The sequence below is a fragment of the Crocodylus siamensis genome, chromosome 12 (genome assembly GCF_052110815.1).
Source record: "Crocodylus siamensis isolate JL-2025a chromosome 12, ASM5211081v1, whole genome shotgun sequence".
NCBI classification, from domain to species: domain Eukaryota; kingdom Metazoa; phylum Chordata; order Crocodylia; family Crocodylidae; genus Crocodylus; species Crocodylus siamensis.
In genome coordinates this window covers 22,256,794-22,278,336 of record NC_143406.1, presented here as the reverse complement: position 1 = coordinate 22,278,336, position 21,543 = coordinate 22,256,794, and the positions used below count along the sequence as shown (strand labels likewise).

General features: G+C 46.7%; 1 protein-coding gene across 1 annotated transcript in view; it reads left to right on the top strand.

Moving 5' to 3' along the window:
• Positions 1-1,634: 1,634 nt before the first annotated feature.
• Positions 1,635-21,543, top strand: part of SLX4 (SLX4 structure-specific endonuclease subunit) — a 42,551-nt gene continuing 22,642 nt past the window's right edge. The window contains exons 1-5 of the mRNA XM_090024564.1: positions 1,635-2,426; positions 15,627-16,371; positions 18,077-18,340; positions 19,128-19,305; positions 20,985-21,200. Of these exons, the coding sequence (XP_089880690.1) occupies positions 16,014-16,371; positions 18,077-18,340; positions 19,128-19,305; positions 20,985-21,200 (1,016 nt within the window). The 5' untranslated portion in view covers positions 1,635-2,426; positions 15,627-16,013. The remainder of the gene's footprint in view (positions 2,427-15,626; positions 16,372-18,076; positions 18,341-19,127; positions 19,306-20,984; positions 21,201-21,543) is intronic.

Below are 21,543 nucleotides of genomic sequence, written 5' to 3'. Positions count from 1 at the left end.
TGTCTCACTGCAGAAGGATGTCTGAAGAGGGACCCTGGAGAGGGTTCACAGGGGGGCCACTCGCATGATCGGGGCAGCAGGGCAGGCCCTATGAGGAGAGGCTACAGGACCTGAACCTGTTCAGCCTCCACAAGAGAAGGCTGAAGGGGGATCTAGTGGCCTGTTACAGACTAGTCAGGGGGGATCAGCAGGCACTGGGGAAGTTCCTGTTCCCCCGAGCACTCCCAGGAGTGACCAGGAATAACGGTCACAAGCTGGTAGAGGGAAGATTTAGGCTAGATATCATGAGGCGCTACTTCACGGTCAGGGTGGCTAGGATCTGGAACCAACTTCCAAGAGAAGTGGTGCTGGCTCCTACCCTGGAGGTCTTTAAGAGGAGGTTAGATGAACACCTTGCTGGGGTCATTTGACCCCAGTACTCTTTCCTGCCATGGCAGGGCATCGGACTAGATGATTTACTCAGGTCCCTTCCGACCCTAGAAACTATGAGACTATGAACTAAACATGGTAACACGGCTAGCAGCTATTTTTTCTATTTAACCTGAAGAAGACAGAACAAGTGAAAAATCCAAGATGCTTGTGTAATATTTAGAAAGTTTTGTTTGGGCTGGTGTAGTTTTTTCAGTATGTATAATGCAAGACAATTACACAACTGAAGTTTCACCTTGGAACTTCAGTATCTCCTCCAGTATTTTTGTGTGTTTATCAGAATATTCCTCTTAATCCAACTGCTCTGACTGCAGTATAGCAGTTTGTGAACTCTCTTACATTTTAAACATATGGTGCAGTCACTGTACTGGCAGTCGCTGGATATCTACATAAATGAAAGCCATTTAGAATGTTGCTACTACAAATGGTAAATCCAAAGAAATAGAGATTCTTTTAAAAGTTAATTAGTGTTTCTTTGTTTAGAGGTGTTTCTTTGTTTACCTTTTTTGCTGATTTTTTGTTCCTGTGTACTTCTTCAGTTGACGTGTTGCAATGAAACCCAGTTGTCCAAAGTGATTTCCCTTGCTGGCCAGTCTTACAAAAATGTCCAATTTACATTCAGAGCACTGAGGAAACTCTGAAGCTACTGCAGCAGGCTGAAGCCTTGAAAAGTAGTTAGCTTCCAGTGGCTGAGAGCCTCAAAAAAAAGAGCCAGACAGGCCAAATTCAGTCACGTGCCTTATTAATATTAGGTAATTAATATATGTAACACATGTGGCTCCTAACATGTGTTACGTATATTGTTACACATATGAATTTAGACTGGCCATGCATTCAAAGTAATAACACCATAAAAACATATATCCAGCTATAAAAAGAACCAACCAGCTACAAAGTTAGTGCTTGAAAGTGTGTAACAGCTGGTTTCTTTCTAGCTTTAAGTTGAATGTGTTGCTGGGCTGTAGCATTTTCATTTCTGCTTAGATTTGGATATTCACTTGCAGGTTGCGGGTGCTGTCCTAAAACAGTCCACTCCACCCTCTGGGTCACATCTACTGCTCATTCAAAGATGAAAGAACATCTGTTATTCATAAGATGTCTCCTAGCATTTTTTTTATTGGTCACAGGTGATTAGCACAAGCCATAAACCAGGAGCTACACTTCCCTCAGTTTAACACCACAGCTCTGTCTTCCTGGGGCAGTGAACAAAAGAGTAGGTCCAGGTTGGAAAGAAAGCAGGTGGTAGGAGGGATGTCCCTGAGACATTGGTTCCTGGGAGAATCGCTGCTCTCCCCGGGGAAAACAGAAGCCTTCTGAGTTCAGGCTTGTTTCTACAACTTAAAAAGGCGGCTCCGGGAGACAACAACCAGGATTTAGTCACTCTGGGGAGTTTCTCCTCGGACAATGAAGGAAGTACAGGCTGCTCGCTGTCTCGCGAGTCCCTACCTCGCACCTCCCTCGCTCCCCCCTCACGAGCGCAGACCTCGCTCCAGCTGCTTCTGCTTGTGGTGGCAGTGGGGACGGGCTTGAGGACAGCGGCTCCCGAACGGGGTGGCAACCGCAGCAGGTGCGGTGGTGGTTGGGGCCGAGCTGAGGAAACGGGGCGTGCGGAGGAAGTACGGGAAGAGCTGCTCTACGACTTGCTCCCCGCGCTGGCAGGGCCGGCCCGACCCCACACGAGCCCGTGGGCTTCGCGCGGCCCGTGGCCCTGCCGCGAGCAGCCGTCACCATGGCAACTGCGGTACCAGCGGACCGCTCCGCGGCCAGCATGACTGCTGCCGCCCGCAGGAGACGTGCGCATGCGCACGCCGCCGTACGGGGCGCGAGACCCAAGGATGGAAACGGGCCTAGCTGAGGGTTGTGGGAGACAGTCCTGGCTCTGCGCATGCGCACAGGGCACGGCGTGGAGCTGCGCATGTGCACCAGTTTGAAAGTGTCCCTACCCTGTGGTTAGACCTGAGGGAGCGAGGAGTGGACGGATCCGGCCCGCCGAGGAGGTCAGAGCCGCGATCGGGGCGCGGGGAGCGCAGGGGTCGCGTGGGGGGTGCCTTGCCTTGCCCCGCCCGACCCTGCTCGCGAGCTACGAAGGTTGGGTGCCCTCCCGTCCTGATTGGTACCGTGACGAGTTCCCACGGGACGGCACTGGACGGTGATGTTATCGTCGCTCCCGAACACCTCATGTCGGTGACGTCACTCGCTGCCAGCTCATAATGCCGTCAGTGGATGAGAGTGATGTCAGTGTGGCATCATTGCGGTCTCGGTGGGGTAGACCGTTGTGAACCCAGCAGTAGCTTTGAAGGGCACAGGATTGTTTTCAGTTACCCCTGCATTTTTCATGCCAATGTGTATCAAGATTAACCTCATTTAGGTTGACTGTTAAGATGGTTAGGTCCCAGTTTGAACCACAGCAGTAATACTGCAGGGAAAGCATTAGTATGTACAAAAAACTAAGAATTCAGTATATATATTGATGGGGCAGCTTGAACTGCTGATGCCTTTGTATATTATTATGTCAGTATAAAATTTGATGATGTAGCCACATACGCAAACTGTGTGTATTATTCAACACCCCATCTCAGAAGGGTACTGCAGTTTAGGGATGCAAGGAGGTTAAGAAAGAAAATTAGAGGCCTGGAAGCACTCTCAGATGAAGAGAGGTTGAAAGGATTGTGCCCCTTTATCATGGGATATCATAAAAATACAGTAGAGTGTAAATTATCCTAACACCAAGTATTCAAACACAGGATATGCTGCTTACCTATGTAGTGCCAGGGAAAAGAGAGACAACTTACGACTGAGGAAAAAATTTAAATAAACAAAAATTGCATATGTATTGCAGGTATTCTGCTTATAAATGTTCATTTAGTATGTGTTTCATTAACCAAACATTTTGATTCTTATGAGCATGTTTTAATCCCAAATAGTGTGAATAATTTACTCTCCATTTAATAGATTGAGCCTTAGGAGTAAAAGGTTGAAAACTGATGTTTTATGATGTAATAACATCATCCCTTAACATTCCCTACGATTAGCGAAATAGATTGAGCTCCTTGGCTAGGGGCACAAATTACACATGAACTGGTATGTGATAGGAACCTGGTTCAGATCTGTAACCCAACAGAAGTTCAGTGCACATAAATCACTTTCAAAATGACTGAAACCAATTTAAAATTAACCTGGATGGATGTAGTATCAGACTTAACGTATTCAGGTTAAATTGGTTTATTGAACTCCTGTCCCAGATCCCCTTCCAGATTCAAGTTCACCCCCAGCATCCCAGGATACATTGCATCTTCCCCTCAAGCCCCCCTTGCAGGGTGGGTGGGCTAACTTTGGCCCAAGCTGTCTACTCCTACTGAGCAGGGAGGCATGCTGTAGTGCCCCCTGGCTTCTGGCCTTGGCCACTGCAGGCATGTGGCTGCATTTCCAGAATCAAAAGTGAATGTCTGTTCACTTGCTTATTGGTTCTATCTGCGCAATTTAGACTAACCAGTGAAGAGTGAATTGATTCAGCCTCTGGCTTTTTGACTGACTGTACTTAGCCCTTAGGTCTCCCATTTTCTGTTCCTGTAATTATTTCAGTAGTTTTTCTCAGTATCCCTCTTTAATTTTTCAGCATACATGTTGAGTGCTAGATGCACATTTAGAGTAGCAATTTTACCACCAGTAAATACAGTGGTAATAACACTTCTCTAACCCCGCTCACTGTTCCCTGTTATACTTCCAAGAAGTATGTTCCCTCTGTATATCGTTGTGTTGTACAGGCAGCTCGCAGTCACCTGGTTTCCTGTAATGAACCACACATCTTTTTCAGTGTCTGCTTCCCAGGATAGGTTCTAACATCATATAGGCATGGCTTGTATTCTTTATTCCTAGATGTGTAACTTTTACTTAGTGTATCGAAATATACGTTAATTTTATAGACATCAGGGCTAGAAGGGACTTGTCCCAGCTTTCCAAATGATTCAGATCGCTACCTATCAATGATATATCTTCTTAAATATTTGCCAGTACCACAGTCTTTGTCACCTTCATCTTTACAGTGATTTTGTGTTTTCCTGCAGGACAGCAGTAAAAATACTGAACAGCAGTAGGGACAAAAATGGATCCTGATGGGACGCCACCAGAATCTCACTTGCTTGATAATGATTCCCCAGTTATCAATATATGAGACTTATCAGTGAGTTAGTTTTTTAATCCATTTATTGTGTGCCATGCTGTTTTTTTATCCTTCTGGTTGATTAATCAAACTATTTAACAGCACCAAGTCACACGCCTACAAAAATAGAAGTGGATTACCAACACTGTTACCTTTTATCCACAACATGTAATTTCATAAAAAGATATCAAGTTAGTTTAATAAGGTTTCCATAAAACCTTGTTAATTGGCATTATTTACCTGAATCCACAGTGACTTTGAGTTTAAGATGATTTCTCAAACATTAGATTCTATGATAATGATAATTTTGTTATAATTTTCCATGTATAGAATCTAATTATTGACGGTTTGTCTTATATTTGGGCCTCCCACTGCTGCAGGGCACATGGGGCCAGGGGTACATGTGCTGGTCCCTGCCTGTACTGTGGTGGGGGGGGTGGGCATGGCACTGGGAGCAAGTGAGCATACAGGAGCCACTAACAGCTGGGTGGTGCCCTGGGGCCAGCACTAGCAAGGCCCAATGCAGGGTGGCAAGAGCGCAGGGCATGGCTGACAGGGCACTATGGAGTCAGGCTGGGCTGTGCCAGCAGGAAGAAAGGGGAGCCACCCTGTGCTGGGCCCCACCGGAGCTGGCCCCGGAACGCTGGTGCTGGCTGCTGCACACTTGCTCCCAGCCCTATGGTACAGGCGGGGACCAGCGTGCACAGCCCTGACCCCGCGCACCCCATGCTCACCTGTCTGGGCGAAAGGATCTCGGCTGTTGCTGGCTCCCATGCACCTGCTTGCTCCTGGCTGCATGACCGGACTGTAGGACTCACCAGGAGCTGTCCCAGCCTCAAGGACTGAAGCAATCGGCTGTGATCCTCCCCTGCCGTGCCCTCTACTCTTACCTGAATTTCCTGCTCCAGTGCAGGCATGAGCAGCCCCATGGTCCCAGCCAGAAGTCTCTGCTAAGCAGGGGCTTCTGGCTGAGGGGGCGGGGCCTGCTGTGCCTGATAGGAGCATCTGTGAGACTTCTCTATTGACCTTGCTGTTGACTGAGGTGAGGTGTACTTCCCCTCTAGCAACTCTGTCTGTGGCTGGCACCCACAATATGAACTGAGTTCAATTTCTTCCATGAAAAGAATAGTAAAGTAAATGATTAGGGGCCTCAGGAAACTTTCTTAGGATGAGAGAGTAAACAGATGGGAATAGGTAAATAATGAAGGGGACATGACAAATAACAAATGATTTAGAAAAAATGGACCCAGGAGCAAATTTAGTTTTTACTGTCTCATAGCAGAATAACAAACAGTGAAGTTAGGAAGTGCAAATTTAGGAGGGATGAAAGGGTGCTTTCTTCTATATGACACGACTCTGACCTTGTATGTGATCTCTAGGGATCCCGGTTTCCCTGATAAAAAAAAATCACAAATTCTCTGATAAAAAACCCCAAAATCCATGATTAAAATGAAAGCCCCCACAGCCCTGTTGGTGCCCATCACTCCCTCCCTTCAGCCTCCTAGCTCTGCTGGTGCTCCTCACTTCCCCCCTCCCACAGCCCCCTAGCCCTGCTCCTGCCCCTCACTCTCCCCCCTCCCACACCCCCCCTGGCCCTAGTGATGCCCCTCACTCCCCCACAACAACCCCCCAGCCCTGCTGGAGGAGGCTCCTAGCTGGCAGGGCTGTGAGGCCAGGGACCTGGGTCTGCAGCCCCCCCATCTCTGGCAGGAGGCAGCTGCTGCTGTGAAGTGGAACCCAGCTCCCCCCCATTGCTGCCTGCCCACTGCAGGCTCAGGTGGGAGGGGGGGTCTGCTCCCCACTGCAGCACGCACTGCCAGGGACCAGGGGGACCTGTGCTCCCCACATCTGTGTGTGGGGTCTGTGCGCTACCTGCTGCAGCCTCCCATCCTACTGCCCTCCCTAGGGCCTCCACAGCCCAGCGTGTGCGACCCAGCACTGCAGGGAACAGAGGAGCAGCACAGGAAGCTGCCTGGCAAAGTGTCCCCTGCCTGCACAGCTGCAGCAGGGACAGGAGCATGGGGTTGTATACAGGAGATGCAGGCAGTGCAGAGCTTGTGGCAGCAGACAGCTTCCTGTGCCCCCTGCCTGACTGCCCTCTTCCCGCTTCCTCCAGCCTGCAGAGGGGTCATCACGAAACTGCAACATTCTTGGGTTTCTCTGGTAAAATGAGAAATCCGCATTTGCCTCCGGTAAAAGGTAACATCCACAGCTTACTCCATTTTTCTCTGGGAAATGGAAAACCTGGATCCTTGGTAATCTCATAGCCCCATGTTAAGTATATTACGTTAATGGAATATGCAAAGTCTCCAATTGCAAAATCTGGCATCCTTAGAGCTGTGTTCCCCATCTTGCAAATAGTTATGACAAGAAGGAGTAGTTAGCATATAACTGATTAAGTTTTACCTTTCTCCTCTTTCTACCCTGGTAGAAATATTTTTCTTGTATGACATCCCAGCATGTGCTTTTCTGATCATTTGAGATCAGTTATATTAGGGCTGGAATGTAAGTGCTGCTGTTTTTATTTTATGTTGCTAGTTTGCCTGGTTTGGGAATAATTTAGGATTCCAAAAGAGAACAAACTATAATACTTAAAAGGATCATTTTGCAAAACCTATGCCATGAGGTGAAGGCAACACTTTTTTCAGGCCATGCCGCAGGGGTTCTAAGATGCATGTGATAGCCTCAGCATAATTCACGTTAGGATGCCACATAGGACAAAAGCCTGCAAATCAAGACTCAAAACTGAGTGAGGAATATAATAAAAGAGATCTATGTCAGGTTTATGTTCTTTGTGCATTTCACCCAGTGTGCGTGAAGCATTGAACATAACAAGGTGTTTCAGAAAGTAATGGTAATTTCTAAACAAAACCATTTTGTGTGCAATTATCATGTACTGGCCCACATTACTCCTCTATACATAGTCATAATGTGTGCATTTGATAGTGTTCCCTATTGCTGTGTAGTTTTCCACTCATTGCACACACAATTATTTTATTTTCTAATCGCTGTTACTTGCTGAAGCACCCTTGTATAACATAAAAGAAAAGGTGCTGGATTTGTTTGGTATTTGGAAGTCACCATTAAATAATGTAATAGCAAGACTATATGTGAGCTCTCTTTGAAGCCTCAAAGGCTTCAAAGATTTAGTGTTTTTCTCCATGCTGTCATTGTCTTAGAAGAAAATGAGCAATTTATAGTGATAACTGCCTGTCTCAACGTTCTGTCCAGGAAAATAAGTTTATGAACTGGTCACAAAAAAATTCATTTTCTCCCTAGCAGAAAATGACTGTAAGATTCTCAGTAAAGTCTCTGCAGGTTTGAGAGACTGCTTTAAAATACATAAATCCATTAACATCCGTAACTGTTTATAGGAAAGACTGAGCCATGAAAGTGTGCAACCAGCATTCCTTTGCCTTGTATGTATGAAGCCAAGCCATTTGAGAAAACAATCCAGCTTGTGTTTTTCCTGCATTTTGAGTCTTTTGCTGCTCAGAACTTTACTGGAGAAATTAAGCCACGGCTGCTGCCATTCCAAAGGAAACAGTTTGAGGATTGACAGAAATAGAATTTTGGGGCAGTATAAAACCTTCTGTAAAATGGTCAGGCCCATATAGTAGGGTGTAAATTGACCAGTAAGGTCTCTAGATCTTGTTATCATAGGCAATTCATTGTCACAGCAGTAACAGTGAGTTTCAGGTAGAGGTGGTCTACCCATGCTAGATTGGCAACATGGGTTTTCTGACAAGTAGCATGTGTAGCTGCTATATTGGAATTCAAGATGGCTGCCATGAATTTACATTTTGGTCAATATTTAAGCCCCCGGTCGGGTTAGAAAGTTAATTCATAGTTTGTAGGGTCGGAAGGGACCTGAGCAGATCATCAAGTCCGACCCCCTGCCATGGCAGGAAAATGTACTGGGGTCAAATGACCCCAGCAAGGTGATTGTCTAGCCTTGCCTTAAAGACCCAAAGGTAGGAGCCAGCACCACTTCACTTGGAAGTTGGTTCCAGATCCTAGCCGCCCTGACTGTGACATAGCGCCTCCTGATGTCTAGTCTGAATCTACCATCTGCCAGCTTGTGACCGTTATTTCTAGTCACTCCTGGTGGTGCTTGGGGGAACAAGGACTCCCCCAGTGCCTGCTGGTCCCCTCTGACTAGTTTGTAACAGGCCACTAGATCCCCCCTCAGCCTTCTCTTATGGAGGCTGAACAGGTTCAGGTCCCATAGCCTCTCCTCATAGGGGCTGCCCCCTGATCATGCGAGTGGCCCTCCTCTGGACCCTCTCCACATTGTCCACATCCCTCTTGAAGTGTGGCGCCCAGAACTGGACGCAGTACTCCAGCTGCGGCCTGACCAGTGCTGCATAGAGGGGGAGGATCACCTCCTTGGACCTGCTTGAGATGCATCTGTGGATGCATGACAAGGTATGGTTGGCCTTCCTGACTGCATCCCCACACTGCTGGCCCGTGTTCATCTTGGCATCAGTGATGACTCCAAGATCCTTTTCTGCCTCTGTACTGATGAGAAGGGAGTTCCTGAGCCTGTAGGTATGCTGCCGGTTCTTCCTCCCCAGGTGCATCATTTTGCACTTGTCAGTGTTGAAATCCATCCTGTTCTCATCCGCCCACCCCTATAACCTGTCTAGGTCTGATTGCAGCCTATTCCTCCTGTCTAGCATGCCCACATCCCCCCACATCTTAGCAAATTTGAACAGGGTACTTTTTACACCCCCCGTCCAAGTCGCTGATGAAGATGTTGACCAGTGCGGGCCCACGGACCAAGCCCTGCGGAACCCCCCTGCCCACATCCTTCCAGGTCGAAAATGACCTATCCGCTACCACTCTCTGGGTGCGGCCCTCCAGCCAGTTGGCAACCCTTTTGACTGTGTAGGTGTTGACACCACAGTCCCCCAGTTTTTTAATGAGAATGGGGTGAGAGACAGTGTTTAAAGGCCTTCCTAAAGTCCAGAAAGACTATGTTCATTGCTACCCCTGCATCTAAGGATTTGGTGACCCGGTTGTAGAAGGCCACCAAGTTGGTCTGACAGGACCTGCCTCTAATGAACCTGTGCTGGTTACATAGTATAACCTCCCCTGCTGGCCCCTTGTGGACATGCGCCAGGATAATTCTCTCAAAAAGCTTCCCCAGGATCGAGGTAAGACTAACTGGCCTATAGTTCCCCCGGGTCCTCCTTCCTCCCTTTTTTGAAGATAGGAACCACGTTGGCCCTCTTCCAGTCCTCTGGTACCACACCAGAGCACCACAAGTGCTCGTAAAGCCGTGCCAGGCAATGACCTCAGCTAATTCCCTTGAGGAAACCAACATTGTATACTCCAAGGAGATAAACTGTAATATTTTCCATCATGGTAGCCCTATTGGATTCTAAGATGGCTCCACGTTTTGCTCTTGGCCACAGCAGCTGCCAGGTCCCTGGAGGCAGAATTGCAGAACACCTGGTATAATAACGCACAGTCCTAATGTTCAATCAGGCATTGTATTACAAGGCAAGTGAACTTGTGTGGGCTTAGCCAGAAGAGACAAAAGGAGTAATCATTTGACTGGGAGGCTGCCATATCATCATGGTTTACCTAACAGGAATTGGTTGCATCTCCCTGCTTCAGAACTTGAAGACTGTTGTACAGAAAGCAGATTATTTTCAGAAAACACTGCTATGAACATAATGAAAGGAAACTTGTACAACCGTGCTAGCAGAGTACACAAAATAACATTCAAAGCAATATGGCATATTTTGATAAACGAGTTCATTCTGTGGTTGTCCAGTTCAAGCAAAGGATTAGATGATGATGTTGTTGACCAGTAGCATAGCTGTTGCATTCAGAAACGATGACTGCAAAGAGGGAAGGAATGTGATGAAAGAACTGTTAGTGCATCTTCTAATGACTGTCACTCTGCTTCCAGAATGTGTGGACGAACACTCCCATTAAGGTACATCCAAGTACTGAATAAACTATTTGGAAGTAATCATTACTCTCTTGTGCTTCATCAGGGCTGAATGTGAAGGAACCTGGCATGAGCATTTATGTGTCTTTGAAGAAATGCTTCTGCTGATAGCTGTGCATAATCATGCCAGTTACACAAAATGGGGTCCAGTATATCTTGCGTGTATGAAGGATTTAGAAAATTTTGTTCTTATGGTGTATTCTGAGTTTGTGGAAGGAGATTCAGGGTCAAGACATCTCCTATTTGTAAACATTTCAACTGACCAGGCAATAGTGTATGTTAACAAGGTTTGCAAAATGCCGGTGGCATAGTAAACACAATAAATCAGCTAGAGAATGATAGGAGCTGAACTGCAATTAAGGAGGTCACCTAACTGAGACAGTAAATCAAATGTTTGGGATCAATAAAACAATATATTTCCATCGGAACAAAAGACAAAGAACACAACTGAAATGAGATTACAGTGATGTCAGGTTGTTACAAGGGCAGTTTGAAAGGCTCCGCTTGTTTAAGGTTTCCAACAATGAGCTATTATGCGTTTCTGCAGGAGATGTTGTGCTGAAAGATACTGCATTAAGCTTTCTGAATGCATGAGACAAAGGAAGAGAAATCGTGAACACCATTATCCAGAAATGTCTTACTGCAGATACTACTGAGAGCTGCTATGCAAGTATATCCAAAGCATAACTGAAAACCTTTAACGATGTCAAATCAACTATAGGACAGTGCAGCAAAATGAAACGGACAGAATGCGAAGGAGATCCAGCAAAGGCTACTTGCAATGGTTGCAGCAGGTAGAAGGTTTGATGCTCACTCCCTCCTACAGCAGAAACGGGATACCCTCTGTCACTTTTTAAACCTGATAAATCACTCAACATGATCAACAAAACAGCCTTGTCATGGATCTTGATTGGAGATAAAGCAGTAACTGGTCTGCCAGAAGCTACATCTGAGAAATCAGCTGCTATTATTACTGGCATGGCTCTTGTACAGGGACTAGGAAAGCTGGAAACTGCATGAACATTTGGAGATTTGACCAATTCCTTTGTGCAGCAAGTGTTTGCCAATTATGCCAACACGTGCGATTGAGCTGACTTTGTCTTCAATTGCTACAAACCACCCTCCATTAACACAGGCACAAAAATATTAAGGGCTCAAACTACTAGCAGATCTCTTCCAGTACCGGCATCATGGGATAGTTTCATATCCTTACCAGCAAACAAAGAAAACCTAGTTAATTTTCTAAGTGAAGACCTTGTTAAGCCATCATGCCAATGTTTCCAAAATGAATGAATGCTCATTGTTGGTAGTTTTGCTGATGGAAAAACAGAGCACTCTGGCTCATCTGACATTTCCCAAGTGTATTCATATCAAGAAGAGGAAGAAACAAGGATGCTCTCGCATGGTGAACATGCAGCCAGTCAGGGATGCTCTTCTCTAGTATTCCCCTGCGATGACACAGCCATATCGGTCCTTCTTTTATGGCATAAACTTTCATCCAAGTTTTGGATGAAGAGAAGCAACCCAGTAGGATCCATTCCAATTCATGATATTGTGTCAGAATTGCCTAAGCCAGTCCTTGCATCTCTAATTGGTGTCCACAGCGTCACTGGTTGTGACACTGCCAGCTCTTTTAGCTGGTCACACTAAGAAAACTGCTTGGAAAATGTTCATTCAACATCCACATCTATTGGCAGGTCTAGGAAGTAGGCCTGATGTTAATAAGGAGTTGTACAGTTGCGCAGAAAAAAAGTTTTTGTGTTGCTGTACAAGTTGTCAACATCTTTGACAACCCTTCTGGATGTAGGGTGAAATTATTCCATTAAGGAAAAGCTCTGAATAAACTTTCACCTACATACAATTCCCTTGTGCACCATGTATACAGGCAATTATCAAAGTCTTAGTTGGCAAAGTGCACTTGAACCTAATCCACCATTGCCATCACCTGACCAGCATGGTTGGCAAGTTGCAAATGATGGTTACATGCCTATCATAAAAACACTTGAACCATTACTATCAGAACACCTTCAGATAATGAGCTGCAAGTACAAGACGAAATGCCAGGGACCAGTGTACTTGGGCAAGCCAGTTAATGCGCCCTGCACTCCTGGCTGCGACTGCTATGAGACAACATGTTGCAATCCATATTTAACCATGGGGATTCGAAACGGATTCAGAAACAGATTCAAGTGATGAAGAGCTCTAAAAAACTGCAGTTATCCATTGCATTAATATTATATATACTGTTGTATTACCATTGGATTAGACTATTGCATCTTCCTATTTAAAAACCCCAGAATTCTCTGATTAAAATCCAAAAATTTGTGTTTTTCCATGATTAACATTAAATGTTACTAATATCTAGGTATCAGTTAAACAGAATGCAGTTTTAAATAGGCTGTGGTTTTTGCCGCCTGACTGCTCAGCAGCAAATGGCAGGACACAAAAACCATGGTCTATTTAAAACAGTGGTTTTTGCCTCCCAGCCGTCTGGAGTGGCATGTGTCAAGGCCAAAGGGTTAGTCTGCCAATCATGCACATGGGGAGAACTCCAAAATTAAAGGAGCTACTGCGCCGTGAGCTGTGCTATGATTTAAATCAGGTGCAAGGGAGATGTGGGGGGAGGCACAACTCTGTGCTGCTCCTGCCCCACTGCTGCCAGGTGCTGGCTCTGGCTGGGCTGCAGCCTCCTAGCAGCCCTCCCCACCCAACCTCATGAGCCACCCATTGAACCTCCTAAGAGCCTTCTGGCCACTGTAACAGCCCCCCAGGAACTCTCTAGCAGCCTCCCCACTTGGCCCCCAGCAGGAGTGCAGCAGGGTGGGGAGTCCCAAGCCCTGCAGAGGGCAGCCCACATCATCCCCCTGCCTGTGGGTGTCAGGGAGAGGGATGGGCAGCCATGCCCTGGCTCTGGCGAGGCTGTAGCCCCTTGCCCTGCACCCCACTGTTGGTGCAGAAATTTGAAGGGGCATGTACCCCTCCCCACATCTCCCCTGCATGTTGTCAGTGGACTTACCTCCATGGAGCTGCTCCCAACATCCTCCCTGTCTATATTGTTGGCTGGGAGTGTGTGCATGCACACATGCACTTAGTACCCCTGCCCCACAGCCTCCGATCACCCTCCCCCCCGCTGCTCCCAGTCCCAAGCAGCTGCTTGCAGGTTGGAACTCTTCTAGCCTGCAAGGGGAAATCTGTTGGGGGGTCTTCTCCTTTAAAGGGAAAAATCTTGGGGGAAGGTTTCCACACGAAACAAAATCCGGATCCTTGTTAATAGTGAACAAAACTAAATTTATGGCAGCCATGTTGGAGTCAAATATGGCTACCATGACAGAATGTTATAGTTGATCTTGGTTCATGCAGTGTTGGTTTTGTCATTGGAATATTTTCTAACCCTACTGGGGGCTGAAATATTAACCAAAACATGAATTCACAGTGGCCATCTTAGATATGGCAGCTACCCTCACTATTTGCCAAATTGGCAACATGACTTTTCTGACACAAGTAGATCACCTCTACCTGAACCATGGTATTGCCGCTTGTGGCAATGAGTTGCCTACAGGGCAACACGTTTACCCTTTTTTTCTTACCCTACTAATAGCAAATTAGTGAGCTAGGAAGAAGGCAATCAAAAATGCCTAAAAACAGAGACCTAGTTTTACTACTGCTTCAGGCTTGATCACATCTCCATCTGGACATGTTGTATGGATTGTTCTTCTGAATAATCCCTGAGTCATGCTGTTATTTTTACTGTAAGTGACAGGAACTTGAAAGGTGTTTTAAAACATCTGTCTCAGCGTTAAGTTTGTGCACTTTATGTGCTTGATGGTACTTTGTAGTAGTTGTCAACAGTGTTCCCTCTAAGGAGTAGTGGTCTGTGAGCGCACCACTTTGGTCTGTGAGCACACCGCCGCTTTGGTCCCAGTGCTGGCGGAGCCTGTGGTGGCAGGAGCCACCTTTCCCCCGTCCCTGTGCCCTGCCAATGAGCTACTCGTGGCTCCATCCCATGCCCTGCGCTGGCTGGGGAACTGCTGCACTCCCCAGCCCTGATGCCATGTGCCTCCTCACTCCCCAAAGCGATGCAAGGGTGTGTAGCAATTCCCTAGAGCTGGGGGAGCCCGCAGAGCAGTTCCCTGGAGCGGGCAGAGCCCACGCCAGCCCTAGCCCCTGTCCCCGTCCCCGCCTCTTCTCATGGAGGAGCCGCTGGTTGCCCTGCATGAGGAGTGAGGAGCTTACCTTTGGTAAGTGTCCGACACCGGCCCTGGTGCCTCTGCTGCACTCTGCGCCCAGCTCCTCTCTGGGTGGGTGTGCACCATTAAAAAGTTCGTGTGCAGCAAGGTTTTTAATTGTGCACGGCCATGCATGCGCACTGCTTAGAGGGAACACTGATTGTCAATGTACTGCTTTGCTGAGTGCTGTCCCTCAAGTCTCAAGAGAGATATTTGGCAGGTGTGATACCAGCTGAGCTCTAGCTGAGTGAGCTGAAAGCAGGAGGTTTTTGCTTAAAGAAACAGAGGGAGGAGAAAGGATGAGTCTATTTGATACGGCTGGCTTTGGGCTCTTCCAAAGACCCTTCCAAGCATATGTCCTGAGCAGAGGAAGCCTTATGCATTTCTTTAAATTTAGGGATTTTTTTTTAAATGTCAGGCTATACTGTTGAAGGATGTTCTGTCAAAATACTGCTTTCATCTGAGGAGAAAAGTACATTTTCATCTGAAATTTGGTTTTCGTTCATACCCTGTCATTTGCTTTCCAGTCCATTTTTTTTGTTTGTTTTTAAAAAACAGCCTCTAATTCTGAGCTCCAGCTAGTTTATAAAGTGGGAATCATGCTTTTGTGTCTGGACTAGTTCTGCCTGATATCAGTAATTTACTTTGCGGTGCTTTTGTCTCAACCCTTTTCAGTCCGGATGTTTTTTTCTGTAATTAAGTAACTCTTAGCATTTGGTGTCAAATATGGATTTTATCTCACTTCAGGGTTCTGCATGGATTCCTTAAAACTCTGCCATAAGCATTTCCACATTGGGCTGCATAGACCACCCCATACCTTTTTATATATATTTTTTTCCTTTGTTAGATGCTGTGAATTCTCTCCTGTGAAGATTACTTATATACCATGAAGGAACTAGGACCTGTCTGGAGAGTGCTTGCATCTTCTACAACAGAGTTCACCAGAGCAAAGGTGGCACCTAAATATGCATGGTAACAACTGGACTGCTTGAAGATCATACTCAACTACTCAGCTAAGCTGTAAATGCAGAGGAAAATTAATTATTGGAGCAACCAGGAAAGTGCTTATCCTTGGGCTTGTTGGAGCCTGGAACATGCAGCTGTTATGGATGGTGGAAAGGACTCCTTGAGGGCTCTCACTCAGAAAAGGGGGCAAACTCAAGTTGTGTCTGCTGCTTCACCACTCTTCCCACACACTCAGTCACACTAAATCCAGGCTGAGCGCTGTGAGCTGATGGATGAACTAGATGATGATTTTAAGGAACTTTGTGCCAACCTGTTGAGTAGGGTAAACAAAAAGAGAGGAGATGCTGAGGGAGAGAGGAAGGTTCCAAACAGGACAAGGAACACGGCAACAAGTAGTAAGTTAAAAAAGACCAAGCCAGCAGCTAAGAGCCAAAGCCAACCAGGAATGATGATAACCTGGCCAGAATGCTTGGACCCCCATAGGCAGGCACTAACACCCAAAAAGGAAGGTGGACCTCTGATCTGTGGAAGTGAAGGGACTGCTTTAGAAGATGGATGTGGAGGCCATCTCTCCACCATTCCGTTGAATACTACAGCAGCTAACTGTAACCAGAACAGCCTGGCAGGTAACATTTCTGAGCTTCATCTCCTTTCCTCGTTCTGAAATGTATCTAGTAGAGAATAGCCTGGAGCAGTGTATTTCTTTTAAGCACATAGCCTTTGAGCAGGAAGATAGGCTATGCACTTACCCAGAGAATGCACTTACCAGAACTTATTGAATGTAAACACTGCTCATGAAGGATAGAGCACTGTCCTTTTCAAGGCTTCTCATAGCCAGTTTCATGGCTGCTATTAGAAACCTTGAAATGAGGAGAGATGACTGGAGATAGTGTCACAGCTGCTATCTCTCGTTGTTTTCAAGGCTTCTAGTAACATGCCTCTGAGAGCTGCTATCCCTTTACTGTTTCTAGCACCAATTTTGCAGTTGAACACAGTAAAATTACATGACCAAGTAGACAGTGGGGCTGAAAGATGCTTAGGCACCTAAGGGGTTTCTACACATAACTGACATGCACGTAATCAATGTTTGTTCTAATGTAACCAAGAGACAGACAGCTGGGACTGGCTTTGTAGTTAAGCAAATTATGCACTTAGCCAGTATACACACAAGTAAAGTACATGGTACTGGAAAGACTGTAGTATTCATAGATTTCATAGACTGCAAGGGACCTCGGAAGATCATTGAGTCCAGCCCCCTGCCCAAGGGGCAGGAAGTCAGCTGGGGTCATAGGATCCCAGCAAGATAAGCATCCAAATGTCTCTTGAAGACATTCAATGTAGGTGCTTGAACCACCTCTGGTGGCAGGCTATTCCAGATCTTGGGGGCTCGGACAGTGAAGAAATTCTTCCTTATGTCTAGCCTGAAACGTTCTTGCAGGAGTTTATAACCGTTTGACCTTGTCATCCCTTGGGGTGCTCTGGTGAACAATCGTTCCCCCAGATCCTGGTGAACACCCCTGATAAACTTATAGGTGGCCATCAGATCGCCCCTGAGCCTGTGCTTTTCCAGGCTAAAGAGTCCCATAGTTTTCAGCCTGTCATCGTAGGTCAACAGAGGTCTTTTGAAGTTCAAATGGAGCAGTGTATGGGGCAGTCGAGGAAGCTCTGTTTGTGCATTTGCTAACTCTATAGGTATGATTCCCTGTACTTTGGTAATTGGGCTGAAGCTTCTGAGAGTGCTTGGTAGCTCCATTCTGTGGTGGGACAGGCCTCCTCAGTCAGGTGAAGTGTAGAGACAGGATGATTCCCCCAGGTGATGACTGGCAGTGTTTTACTGACGTGTTGGCCTGGCAGCTTCCTCTGCCTGTTGCATCCTATTTCTCATCCAAAAACCCTTCATTCCTGCTGCTCAGTGTCCCTGGGCTCCATGACTGGTAGAGTTTGAGAGTCAGATTCTGACATGGTGGAATTTGCAGGAGGCAAGATGATCCTCTGGACTGGGATTCATATGACTGGGTTTCTGTTTCTTGCTCTGTTGACCTCAGGCAAGTCACTTACCCTCTTTGTGTTTTTCTCCACGTGTAAGATAAGGAGGTCAGTGTCATTAACCTTAGCAAAGCACCTCTGATTGAAAGTGCTAAGTAAGAGCTAGGGTTATGATGATGACTATGTGTGCACTGAAATTGTGCACCTCTTTTCTACAGAATCAGCATGGTGTGAAATCAAACATTGCTCAGACTGCTGCTGATGGGGGCAAAGCTGCATTGCTAAGGCAGATGTGCAAAACCTAGAGGGCACTAATCATTAGGACTGTTTTTATTTTCTCACCAGACTGTGTCCTGAATGGCAGCTCCCAAACAACATCATCCTTTCCTGCTGCAGGAGAACCAGAAGCCTCAATCTCATCCCCTTCAAAGACATTGCTGGTTTCAGGATCCAGGGTCCGGGTAACAGAGTTGGTGTTGGAAAGGATGCAGCAGTTTAAGCGAGTAGCACCAGAACAACTGAAACACACTTCTGAGAAGAGCTTGCTAGAGCCTATAGCTAATGAGAAGGTTCCTGATGCAAACCAGGGGAAGAATGAGCTGGGGAATGGTATGTCCTATTATCCAGAAAAGGAGTGTGATCTAGTGGGTAGAGTGGCATACTAATAGATAGCTCATAATTCCTGGGCCTTAGTCCTAGCTCTGCCAATGACTTGCTGCATGACCTTGGTTAGTTCACTTAGCCTTGCTTTCCCTCTTTGGCTGCCTGTACTTTCCTCACAGGATTGTTATAATGTGTAGTTACTGTATTTGCCATAGCATTAGATCCATGAGGGGATGGTACTAATTTAAGTATCCAGCTGGAAATTTCAAGGCTTCTGGGAAGCAAAAATTCCCTTCAGAGTCAGTTCCCCTCTTATCTTTCCCAGGTAGCAATAGCACTAAACACTAATAGTGCATAAGCCTTATGTAGTAATTTTGATCAATAGATCTCAAAGTATTTAAAGTGAACTAGTCAGTCCTGTGCAATTTTTTTGTGTGGGACCATTCCAAACCAAGTTTATCTGGGCTCTCTGTGGAAATTAAAGTATCCTTGGGTTTTACATAAGAGCCCTGGTTTGTCCCAGCAGCCATAGTGAAAGTTCACTGTCTCCTCTGCTGTAATTCATTAGCTACTTGCTACCCTCTGCTCCAGAGGTGACTGTATTTCAGTAGTGCTGTGAGGATTACTTTGCAAAATATTATGAGATGCTTTAGAATTGGAGGTACCAGAGAAAGTTCAAACTTAACTTTTAAGTACTATTTTAATAAAATAGTAATTTTTTCATATAACAAATCCTGGTCTTTTATAACAAGAGCTTAGTGATCTGTTTGAAACGATCTCTGTTTCATCCTAGGAGTCAACCCAGATCTCCCAGCAATGGAACAAGACGTTGCTCTGGCATTGACTGTCCAGCAGGAGTTCAAACAGGAAGTTCCTAGAAGTCTGGAAGAGTCAGGATTATTTTTTTGTCAAATCTGTCAGAAGGACCTCTCAGCCATGAACTCAACACGACGGGAGCAACATGTTAACAGGTAAAAGGCACCCTCTCTTGCCTCCTATGCTAGACACCCCTAGCTTAGCTGTTATAGAAAGGGTAAAAGCTGAGGCTGTGATTAACCTTTCAAATGTAAAGAAACAGAAGCTCCTGCAGGGACACAAAAAGAACTGACTTCCTTTTGCTGTGATTCTCCCTGGTGCATTTGCTGTATCTAACAAAGTTCAAACTGCACCAGGTGAAGGTGCACCGATACATTGGTCCGATATCAGATTGGCACTGATATAAAGAAAATTGACTGTATCAGAAATTGGCTTTTTTTGCCTGATGTAGCCAACCATGTGGCTGATAAATGATCTGTGCATGTGCACAGCCACAGTACAGCATGTAGGCAGCGAGGAGCACAGCCCAACAGCATGCAGAGCTGTATCCGGCTGGTTAGTCTGTTGTGGTGGAAGGGAAGGGGCGCAGGGGAGGGGCAGATCAAGGCCCCCACAGTGAGGGGGAGGGAGTGGGGCTGGGGCTGAAGCAGGTGCTGCCCAGCTGGAGCAGGGCAGGGCAGGGAATGGGACTGAGTTGCGGCTTGTCCAGGGGATGCAAGAAGGGGGGTGGCAGTTTCTGCTGCTGCATGCACCCCAGGAGGGCATGGGGAGGTGTGCCCCCCAGATCTGTGAAGGGCAAGGGTGGGCTGCTGCTGCAGGCTGGGGCCAGGGCTGCACTGGGCTGGGCTTGGGGCAGGCATCAGCGCTGGGAAGGAGGGTTGGGGGGCTTATGGCAAATTCTGAGGTGGCTGCATCCCCCCCGCATAACTCCCCTCCCAGCGCCATTGCCATGCACCCTGAGCCCAGCCTGGCCCAGCCCCTTGCTGGAAAGAGCCCAATGCTGCCCTGGCCCCAGCCCACAGCAGCAACCCACCCTGTCCCACCACATCCTGCACGCAAATTGGGGGGCATACGCCCCCTATGTCCTCCTGGGGTGTGCACAGTGGCAGGAGCTGTCCACATGTCCCCTGGACAAGCCGCGGCTCTGTCCCATGCCCTGCCCCGCCCCAGCTAGGCAGCAACTACCCCAGCCCCACTCCCTTTCACACCGCAGCGGCTTTGATCTGCCCCCCACACACACGCACGTTCCCTGCCCTACCCCATCCCCTTCCACCACAACAGACTTACCAGCTGGACACTGCTTTTGGAGCTGCCAGCCTGCATATTGGAAACAAGATAGGTATTGGCCGTTATGCCTCCTTAAAAATTGGCTATCGATATTGGCCCCAAAAATCTCTATTGGTGCACCCCTAGTACCAAGACAGGCACTTACCTGAAGCAGCAGTATTTTGAGGACAGGAGAAGAGATTACCTCTTTCAGAGGCTGATTTTTGTTGAGTGGTGGCTTCAGAAATTGATCAGGCTTTTGGGCTGTTAGAACTTTCCTTGAGAAAAAGATTATGTGATGAGACAATGATCTAGTCAAAAGCAGATGCAGGCATACATTAAGTATATTTTTAACATGCCCCATGACATTATAACCTCTGCATACATGTTTTCTGGCATTTTTAGCTCATAGCTCCTAGAGGGGGGGAGGGATTTGCAGGTGTGTTAAACTGTTTTTTTTTCAGGTATAAGATCTAATTGTACCAGCTCTTCTTCAATGTGGTTTAAAGGCATTCATGTAGGTGGATTATAACATACTAATAAGAACAGCCCCTGCTGCCTTCCACAGGTGTCTAGATGAAACGGAGAAATCACAGGTGTCCTCCTCCAATATCTCATGTGTCCCTGAGTGTCCCATCTGTGGGAAGCAATTCCAGATACCCAAAAGTCGAGCCAGTCACTTGAAACACTGTGCTGTCAAGATGCAGGTCCCTCCCCAGCTGCTTCTCCAGGCAGTGAAGTTGCAAGCTTCATCCCTCAGTGAGAGGCTTCCTCCAGCACCCAGGTGAGATGAAGCAAATAAGAGATATTAGTTGCTTCCTTTAGTTTGAGAGATATTAACCCCACCCACACATATGTGAACTCTGTACAGATCCAAGGAGAGTGCACACAGTGCCTGGGCTGGGAATCCAGAGGAAAGCAGGCAGGCCCAAAACCCAGCCACTTATTTGGAGGTGTTTGAATTGAAGAGACCACATTGAAGGCAATCATGGTGATGAATATGATGGAGCAGTTCACTAATGAACCAATAAAGATGAAACAGGGATTAAATAGTCTTGCACTAATATGTTGGAGGTCAAAGATACACTAGCTGAGGTGGTAACAAAAGCTGAATGGTCTATTTGAGT